This window comes from Adiantum capillus-veneris, chromosome 22 (genome assembly GCF_014529385.1).
Source record: "Adiantum capillus-veneris isolate H3 chromosome 22, ASM1452938v2, whole genome shotgun sequence".
In the NCBI taxonomy this organism is placed as follows: domain Eukaryota; kingdom Viridiplantae; phylum Streptophyta; class Polypodiopsida; order Polypodiales; family Pteridaceae; genus Adiantum; species Adiantum capillus-veneris.
In genome coordinates, this window is record NC_140952.1 from 7,711,427 (window position 1) to 7,721,915 (window position 10,489).

General features: G+C 40.7%; 1 protein-coding gene across 1 annotated transcript; it reads right to left on the bottom strand.

The window, feature by feature from the left end:
• Positions 1 to 4,839: 4,839 nt before the first annotated feature.
• On the bottom strand, positions 4,840 to 9,169 carry LOC147428884 (protein NRT1/ PTR FAMILY 8.2-like). The gene is made up of 5 exons (XM_086495202.1): positions 8,991 to 9,169; positions 8,145 to 8,271; positions 7,853 to 8,070; positions 7,207 to 7,769; positions 4,840 to 6,229 (listed from the first exon to the last, which is right to left on the bottom strand). The coding sequence occupies exons 1-5, from the start codon at positions 9,024 to 9,026 to the stop codon at positions 5,371 to 5,373; spliced, it is 1,803 nt and encodes a 600-aa protein (XP_086351328.1). The 5' UTR covers positions 9,027 to 9,169; the 3' UTR covers positions 4,840 to 5,370.
• Between the last annotated feature and the right edge of the window lie 1,320 nt (positions 9,170 to 10,489).

A 10,489-nucleotide genomic window follows, 5' to 3' on the forward strand; every position in this document is an offset into this window, starting at 1 on the left:
AATGCAAAGCAAAGTTTTTTGGTAGTTTTACACGAAGCAAGGCTTCTCCCTTTTGTCAAGATACTGCCCATTGACTTGGAATCAAGGGAATTGGCACACAAGTATGGGGAATCAAGGGCATTGGCACCTCACATCATCCCTACCAATTTAGACTATTCAAGGCACTTATGGTTTTGGCTATTACGTTTGAGGCCATCACTGTAGCCAAGGGCTTAAAATTCTGCATGCAAGGCATGCTAGCTAGGTGGATTCAATTCTACTGCCTCATGAATTACGCTTCCGCTATCACACTCGCAACTCTGTCAGGGACAAGACTCTACATTATGAATTATTTCACATGATTTTCATTTATATTTTTTCGGTTGTTGTTAATGCACAACATCACTAAAAGGAACCTAAATCTAGACTTAATTCATCGACAAAGTGCCATATTTAAGTCATTTTTGTACAGTCACAATCCCATACACGGTAGGTGGGTCAAGATGTGACTTGTGTTTTTTGTTACCTCTCTCGATGAGAGCGTTAGACATGAAGATCGTTGTATGCTTATAGGATAAGTTGCACGCTAGGCATAAGATGCAAAAGAGCATGGGAGCAGACTATACATGTCATAGTAGTTTAAGAAAACTTCCTCAGCCCAGCAAATCTCTCTTTATTTCTATCTTTCCTAAATTCTTTAAGGGAATAATGCAAACCTACTAAATAAGAGTTTGATATATGTTTTGGCTGTGTCACTAGCACTACGAGTGCCTATGAAAGCACAGTTTTGGGGTAAGACCAAGCGGGTGATTACTAGATCACTCCATAGGCATTGAGGATCACAACTTGATCTATCATAGTTGTACTTTCAAGAAAAGAAGTCCGCAATGTACCACGGGGTAGTGGACAAATTCAACTTTTCCAGTTGATTCCAAAGGGATGTTTCAGCTAGAAGGCTTTCATCCAGGTTTCTCTTTAGCCACGTGACAAGGTCATGTAAGAGCCTAGCATTCTGAGCAAGTGTTGTCACTTTCTCCTTTCATTGTCTATCAGGATACCATGCTAAGTTTGATTCTTGTTGAAACAGTTACAGACCTACATGGTAGGGTTCTATCTAGCACATGTTGTCGCATGGGATACTACATGGTCTAGGAACTCAAGGAGTTTGGTTTAGCCAGTGTGGAGCATGGATAATGAGGGTCTCTCTCACGCACATTGCATGCGTGTTTACAGTTACCTCCACACCCAAGTACATCTTGTACTTGTAGGATGTTCTTTTTTTAGACATCCTTACCTGAGACATATTCCACATGTGGAGAATATGAGTCTCTAGGACACACACTGGCGTCACTACTTCAATTATGTGTCGTGATAATGTCCCTCAGTGCTGGTTGAATCCGTTTTCTAGACCATTTTTTGCACTTCATATCAGGAACAATTTTAGTGGCAAAAAATTGTTGGGTACTTAGAACGACTTGTTAAGGTTACAAGTGTTACTAAACAACATTAACAGATGGTTGTTAGGTATATAGCAAGGCTATGTGTTGTTTATGAAATAGTTTCATCTAGAAGTGATTGATGTTTCACCTTCTACTATGGTTCAAGCGTTTCAACACGGCTTGCAAATGATTGCAAGAGAAAGTATTTAGTTTCTTTGCCAAACTATTTACATTCCTTTTCAATGTGTGCTAGGAGCATCACATTCGCCATCAGTATTGGCAAGGATGGTCATGACTATATAGGTTCCGATCTATTTTTGCTAAATGCATGCACACTAGGTGTTATGGGCCCTAGTGTTTATTAGCGAAGGCTGATTTGGAGCGGCATGCGTATTCATCACATTAATTGCTTATGAAGCATTTTGCACTCTATCTGCAATATCTCTATAAGATTACCTTTGAATCTACCAATCACCAATAGAGATCATGGCTTGGTTTGGGTGCTTGTGGATCTTTCAAGTTAACCACGATGGTTATTCCGGCCATTGTTGAGTCTTTAACAATGTTGTACGATCGGATTGATTGATTTGGCGGACCAAGCAAAAAAAGACTGAGGCTCGGAGGGATATGGGGTCGGACATGGAATCGCATTCAGATTCAGAGGCTGTGGAGGACGAATTGGATTCTGAATCAAATTCAAAGGAAGACTCTGAAGATGAGGACTCGAGAAAATCAAGGAAGAAAAACAAGAAAGGGAAGAAAAACAAAAAGTCCAGAATAGATCGCAAGAAATTAAAAAAGGAGAATGTGGTGGAGCTTAGTTCCTTGGTGCAACAATTGAAGAATTTAGGGACTTGAGAAGGTAAGGATAACAAACCGTTTTGTGAGATTTCTAATAAGCAAGGATACAGGATGACAAATTGCTGATATAATTTGATGTTCAGGGGAATCTCTCAACTAAGAGGTCTCTTGAATCGGGCAATACAAAAGTACAAGAGAGAATGGACCAGAACTGGTACCTACATGATCAGAGGAGGAATTGGGGACCTCCAATTGACAGAGGAAATTTTCGTGGATATCCACCAAGATGGAATAATATGCCACCAAAGTATCAACATGGTAGAGAAAGAGGGGGTTTACCACCGTGGTAAAGGAACTCTAGAAATCTAGTTCCACCACCAAGAGGACCTCCCAATTTTAATCCTCCAGTCGGGTAGGCAAATTTGCCGATACCACAAGCAAGCTTGGTAGCTACGAAGATAATTTTCGAGGAAAAGTGCGACGTTGAAGCGATCTCAGTTTCATGTAATTGTTCTACTTGTGTTACACGAAGTGTTGAAAAGCAGGTTACGGCATGACGAGATCCAAGGCTAAGCTCAAGTCACCATTGAATTGGGAAGATCAGAAGGAGGTAATTGAGAAGCTACAAAAAGTTAAGAAAAAGGATGAGTAGGTTGTTGTAGAAGATAAGTAGGGGGTAGATGAGTTCTTTCAAGAATTTTTGAATGCCCCACTGAACATTATAATTGGGTAGTCATTGGACACAACTCCAATGTTCAAGGAGAGGATGATATGCATACTTCAACAAGAAAAGACAAATATTCAGTCTTATGGATTGGAAGCAGGAGATGTTGGTTTTTGGGTACCTGTTGTTGGATGTGCAACTTTGTTGGAATACCATCTTGCAATCTGCATTACACAACAAAAAGAGGAGACATACGGGGTCAGCTTCACTGTGTCCACATAGAAGGGGTTGACTAAGGTAGGATTTTTCAAGGGACCTATGCTATTGAGTGACTCTAGCCTTTGCATCTGACTCTATCAAACATGCTTGCCAACAACAAAGGCATGAATGTGTCCAGCCAAAATGCTCAACTACTTGACAATTGTGGTCATCTCATCTACCTATGTGTGGTATATATACGTATCATATTGACCCAAAATGGGTCTAATAGTGTGGGCCTCTATCTAAGTTCACTATATTTAGGGGGATACCTCTCCCCCACCCCCCAATGCACGGGCATTTGTCACATTTGAAAGCAATTTCTTTTGTTGGAGTGCTAACACCAGGTTGGTAATGGGACACTTATGTGTCCTAAGACACTATTATGTCATGTTCATTGAGCAACTTCCTTGAGTTATTGAAGAGTTCCAAAAACCTATTTTAAGTATTCTTTATCCACAAAGTTGGCTTATGAGATTAAAAAACTCGGCATTTTTTTGGGCTATTAGTTTTATGTTCAACTTTGTTCTTACAAATAATTTTTCAACTAAATTGTGCCATAAAACAAGTTTTGTTTTTGTGGTCATTTCTTGGGGGTTTTGCGTTACACCGCCTTAGAAGTCATTTAGCGAGGACTAAATTGCTACATGAGTAATTTTATTAGTTATCGAGTCATGCTATCATACTTCTAAGGAGAGGAAAGTTATCATATTGAAACTTGTCTTATTATGAAAATTTGTCAATGTTGTTTCTTTTTACTAAAATTGAATTTTGTGATTTTTATGGTAGCTATAATGTAGATTCCATAACATATATCTATTCTTCCTTGAGTTTTGGAGCACCTAATACCCCATATAGCAAACACTACAATGATAGAAATTTTCTTGATTCGGCTTAAATTTTAGAGTCATTTTGAGTTAGCAAGTATAGCCCCCTCAACATTGCCAATTTGATAGAACAAATATGTTAGCTTTGTAGCATATATCAATATTTAATTATAATTTCCAAATGTTCCTATAGATGGATGGTGTTCCAAGGAATTGTAAAGGACATGATGTGAACTCTTGTTTTTCTGTGCTTCTTTATTGTGTCAAATATTCTCAAAAGGAAAATTTTATTTCATGCTTTACATGTTTGATGGCTACCTTTATATATACAAGGCCCAACTGAATTATGAAAACTTACAATTAATGGTAGTAAGGAGCGTGGCTTTATAAATGTTGATGATAGGTCAGCAATGAGAGAAATACAACTTTCTTACCTAATTATATCTTTAGGAAACAAAATGTGAGCTAAGATAACCATACCCAATATCATAAACTCACTGAAGATTATGGGAGAAATACTTTTTGTGGTTTAGAAAAATTCCTCTTATCATGTGATCGATCCTAAGAAATAGCCATAGCATATTACCTTCAAGGCTCACTCCTCCAAATAGTGAGGTTTACTCATTTTTTCCATAAGTAGTGGTCCAAGCTCCAGAAATTACTTTGCAAAAAAAAAGAACTAGTCCACTAGGAGAATCAGAGTTTTTGTCAAAACCCACTTTCAATCTATGCAATGTGGTTGTGCGTACAAGACACTCTCTCTCTCTCTCTCTCTCTCTCTCTCTCTCTCTTCGCAAGGCAGTGCCATCGTGTGCTGCTTGCTGCAGTCGTCTTGTTCCTAAAGCAGGATATTACCAAAATAGTTGGGAGGTTAGCCAAATTATGGGGCATTAAGTGACAACCGAGTAGAACATGCTTCTTGAAGCATCTTCCCCATACAACTATTGCACAGAAAGGCACAGAAAACATGTCACATTTGACTACATATAATTAAACCCAGGTACAGTGCGTTGCAGCAGCTCATGATGCAAATGCATATGGTCACAGGAAATCCCCTTCATTGTAATCCATGAACATGCACAATGCACACGGTCTTGGTATTTTACGCCGGCGAATAGTATCAGAGAGCGGAGAAGCAGCCCTGAGGACACTACTTATCCTCTGTAAAGCATTGGCAAATATAACTTAACAGCTGCTCAAAACAGGATCAAACCCAAGCCATTCATCTCCATGGTTTCAGAACCAATACTCTCCACCCGTTACCGCCCAATGTTCTTCGAGGAACAACAACTGTCCAACAACATGTTCATTTCCCTTTCAGAAGAGGACACTGATGGGTATCTCCACCAGACTAAACACACAATCCTCTTACCCTTTACCAAAGGGCAATATCAACAACATATCACAGCTGCTGGTCTGCTTCGAGAGCTTCGATAGCTTTTGCAAATTGCTTATACCTGTACCATCGAGAACAAGAAAGATAAACGAGGAAGTTGATGAAGCTGAGCCCTGCCAAAAGCCAGTAAAAACAGTAGAGCTTGCTCCGGTTGAGATTGTCTAATAACCATTCCTCTTTACCTCCATGCCCAGTCGCATGATTGATTGCAGTTACTAGTGCACTACTCAAAAAAGATCCCACAGCAATGGTGCTAAGGTATAAAGCTGTGCCTAGACTCCTTATGCTGTTGGGCACCTCATTATAAAAGAACTCAAGCTGTCCAATTTGGGTGAATAATTCTGTGCTTCCTCGGAAAAAATACTGCGGTACCAGCCAGAAAATGCTCATGGGGACAGTTTCCTTGGGAAGATCAAGCAAACCATTTTCCTTTGCTATTCTGATACGTTTCAACTCCACAAAACCAGCCACTACCATGGCAAGCATTGAAAAGACAATACCTGTCCCAATGCGCTGCAATGTAGAAATGCCACGTTCAAGGCCAGTAACCTTCCTCATCATGGGCACCAAAAATCGGTCATAGAGAGGTAGAATAATCAGCACATTCGCCAGCTCAAAGACTGCTAGAGATGCGGGAGGAAAGAAAAAGCTCTTCCCAACATGCCTATCTAGAGTTGCACCCTCCAGGACAGAAAATGTCTCCATTTGAGTCAAGGTAGTCCAGACGAATGAAGTGCTGGCCCAGATTGGAAGTACTCTCAATAGCATTTTTACCTCCTCAACTTGTGTCACCGTGCATAAATACCATTGTCTGTCCAAATCCTCTACTTCATCTCCTGTCAGAACAGCTGCTTTATCCAAAAACCTACAGAAAAGGTTACTAAGATATCCTGACCAAGAATTCTCCAAGAAAAACAATATACCTTCATAAGGACAGAATAGTTTGGACTTACAGATTATAAGAGGCGATAAAACACTCACAAAAATAAAAAAGCAAGGGACACAAGAAAACAAAAAAAAAGAAGGAAAAACTAAATCACTTTATTTGCTACTGAACAAAACTAGATGAAACAAACCATTATTCACTTAAAAATTCTTTTTGAAAAGGCATAAGCAAAATATGTTAAAGAAGCTTTCTTGACTAAAACTTGAAACAGTACTCGACTTTAAACTAACAAGAATAAGACATCTCAAAGACTGAATCCTAGAAATTAGGCTCTACGTTACACAACAACTTCTAAAAGGAAAACATCTTAAATCCTTATGTAAGAGGAATACTAGAAATGGATACTACTATGAACCTACCTAGAAGAAACAAAACATAACCAAAGTAGTACAAGGTTCAAAACTTGGGAATAGACGACCTTAGCTTCGCTGCTTGTCCAAACAAGAAGAATAAGATTATCACCATTAGCATGCATAGCCTGGACAACAACTATGACATCCCTGGCCTACTCACGTCATTAGTGCCGAAAAGTAGGTGCAGATTTGTATAGAGTTCGTGCTTTAAATGTGCTCTATAAAACCAACGAACTGAGTTTCTATCGACCTACGGAGGTGATGGGCATATGCAGCCATGATAAAGGCTAGCATCTGTCAAGTAGGAGCAAAAATACTAAAAGCACTAAAGATCTAAACTACGACTACAACACAGGCAGCTAACTTAATCCTTGTCGTCGACCATCTCCCACCATAAAACATGGAACACCCCAATCCATGAACGGGCCCTAGGAATATATTTTTTTAGCTCCATTCACAAATCCTCTCACACATCACATCCTCCATAAAAAACAGGAGTAAGCACAAGCACGTGGAAATATAGCAGAGAGGACAGTATCATACATAAACTGATTGCTGTGAGGAAGCTTCTTTCGTGGTGTGTAAACCTCCCTGGCTATTTCCTCTTCAAACAGAGTTTCCTTGTCAGCTGGCAGGGGCAAATTTTGCTTTCTAGCAGCTGCGACCGCTACCTGCATTATGTGGGTAAGAGAACTACCAGATGGCAGTTTGTATCTATAAAGCGATGATCCTGCAAAGAATACAGCAATTGCAATTGCCATAAGGCCTGCTGGTATGCCAAAACCCCAACCAAAGCTGACATTATCTTGAATGTATACAAACACTGTAACAGAGATGAGGGATCCAATGGAGATAATGAAGTAGAACCAGTTGAAGAAAGAAGGCATATGTTTCCTTTCCTTGTTATCATGCTCGTCAAACTGGTCTGCTCCAAAAGAGGAAACATTTGGCTTGATGCCACCATTTCCAAGTGCAATGAGAAACAAGGCGGTGTAAAGGACAGCTAGTTGGACACCATGAGCAGCAGCACAAGCTGACCCAGAGGGTGCACATGGTGAAGGTCGCAAAGATTTGAGGGCTGCTGAAAGTGTCAAGAGCACCATGCCCTGAAAATTTGGTAGGATGTAGTTGAGTAATATAAATTGAAAATCAATCACAACATATATAAATTAAAAATCAAATGACTCACAAAAACTTGAATGGAAGCAAATACTGAAATGGCCCAGAAGCGGCCCATGTAGGCATCTGCCAAAAATCCACCTAAGAAAGGCGTAAGGTACAATGTGCCACCAAAATTCGAAACCATAACTGCAGCCGTTGGCTTGTCAATATTCATTTTGTTCACAAAGTATGTCACCAAATTACGCTGTAGCCCGAGGGACGCCATTCTTTCACAGATCTCTGTCCCTAAAACAATACCAAGCATATGTTACTGCAAAAGAGTGCCAAGCTAGTATGCTCATAATGCGGTCACAAGTTACCAAAAATGAGAGGTGCTGCTTTCCAGGCTCCAGTCTTTGCTTTTGTAGCTAGTCTGCCTCTGTAATCTACAGACCCATCATCTACCACATCTTCGCAAATTTGCTCATCAACAACAAGAACCGTTTTCTACAAAGTTAACAGACTACAGAAATCAGGCATACTTGGACACAGATAATAGAAAAATGTAGATTTCAAATGTCTAACACTGTGATATTTGACAATTTCAGTCCCATAAATCCAATATATAAGCTCTAATCTTGGCCAATAACTAAGGAAACTGAAAGTTGCAACAACCTCGATGGACCTTCTCCCTTGAACATGAATTCACACAGGTAGAAGAAGCCAGAAAATGCCTTGCTCACACATAAAGCAGATTGCAATTATGAACTTGAAGTAGGCTTCCATTCCATCATGCAAATCATCAGCTAAATAATACAACCGCCACTGTCATCAAAGGCCATTAAAGGAATGAGCTGGGTATTTTTTTTAAAAGGGAAAAAACCAGGCACATACCCACATACAAGCATACATTTATATAAAGGTGTGCGTAGTGAATTTCTGTCTATTACTCCATCGATGCATCGCCAAGTGAGCCATATGAAGCCTAACATTCATACATAATTTCCCCTGGCACACATAGGAATCCCCAAATGCAGCATGCGCAGAGAGATCCTCATTCTTTGCCAACATGTCATAGTGACCAAACTCGACGGGGATGATAGAGAATGCAACTGACATGCCTTTCCTTGATAAATGGGGCGGCTCTGAAAATGGATTGCAGAAGTACACAGGCCACTTACATATACGCGCAAAAAAATAGGGCCGAGCAACATAAAGAAGCGCACCTGTTCCATGTCTTCGTGGTGAAGAGGATCATACATAGGGAGGATGAATCTGGCGGCCCTTATACAGAAAGGCTTCCACTGCGTCAGCTTGGTCTTGCGCTTCGGATTGGGGTGGGTTTAGGCATGGCGCGTATCTGTACCGTCTTGCTCGTCATCCCATTTGTAACAGCTTAGAGCGGTGCGCCAGTAAGCAAACTTCGTTCTTGAAATGCCAAGTCAGCCCATCACTCTCGTAACTTGCGGGAGAATTTGAGGCCGTGTCACACACGGGCGCCCGGCCGTCTGAAAAATGATTTTTGGCCATTCACAATGTGCGCCTTGGTTTTAAGTTGTCACACACAGTCGATAAGCTACAGATCATCTGAGGGGTCAAGCCCACCTATGCTCTCAACTTCCAGAGCTTGCCAATCGTTTTAGTGCACAGTCAACAACACACCTCTTTTGTTAAAACTCCCGCCAGTGCGTGCTTTCTTCCAAGAGACAACCAACAAAGGTAAATTCTCATCTCCTCTCTCTCTCTCTCTCTCTCTCTCTCTCTCTCATCATTTTTTTTCTCCAAGTAAGAAGTGAAATGTAGCATGTTGTATATTGACTAACTGTGTGACTGTATAGTTATCGACTAGTGATTACCACTGGAACTACCAGTAAATCCGTTGTGTAAAAGCCGCTTCCAAGGGCAAGTTCCACTACCTACATCCTCCTCCCATTTCTTGAATTTTGGCGTATTTCCAAAATTTCAGGCTACTGGTATGGACTTAGTGCTTGCGCTTAACCGTCTGCTTGTCTAGAGCTTTCTTCAGTTCAGGCTTTGGTATTTGTTGAGCTCGTGGCTGAAGAACTCCATGTTGGACTTGACCTTGAGAGGCTTTGGAGACAACAATTTTCTTTTGAATAATTACGTATATGGCCTCTTGCTCTTGTGGCTCCCTTCACACTGTAAGCATCTCAACTTCATAGGACGTGAGAGCATGCCAGATCTTTGTGTTAAGATCATATAGTGTTTTCTTGCCTTTGGTGAGTCATGTCCTTACCAGCTTGTGAAAAATGGACGCAGTGTGGATCCATCCAACTAGATCTGGCTGATTTTCTTTCACCTTCTTCGAAACAAAACCTTAGCCATTTCTCTGAACTAGGATTTAAAGCTAGAGTTATTGGCAAGTTTCTTTTCAGGAATCTTGTTTGGACACCTCCATTGACAGCTGAAGCAGCTCATTTGTGTACTTGATTAGGATACTGATATGAGCTCCTGATTGGTTCATCATGCCCCAAAAGTTAATCAAATCATCTTTCAACTATGAAATTGTTCTCTTCTATTCAATGTCATTCTTCCGGCATCCCATAGTTCCTTGTTGTGCTCCCATCATTTCCTAATTCGATCTAGAACTCTAGTGTAGTGCATTTGATCAACAGGTCTGTTCATGTAAGTCTCAACTGCGATGGTGTGTGTGTGTGTGTGTGTGTGTGGGGGGGGGGGGGGGGGGGGGGGGGGGGGGGGGGGG

Excerpts from the sequence above, each read along its gene's own strand:
- LOC147428884 (XM_086495202.1), bottom strand. The coding sequence starts at position 9,026 with ATGTATGATCCTCTTCACCACGAAGACATGGAACAG. Across the intron at positions 8,071-8,144 it reads AGCAGCACCTCTCATTTTTG|GGACAGAGATCTGTGAAAGA; the intron begins GTAACTTGTGAC and ends GTATTGTTTTAG. Across the intron at positions 7,770-7,852 it reads TTGCTTCCATTCAAGTTTTT|GGCATGGTGCTCTTGACACT; the intron begins GTGAGTCATTTG and ends CCAAATTTTCAG.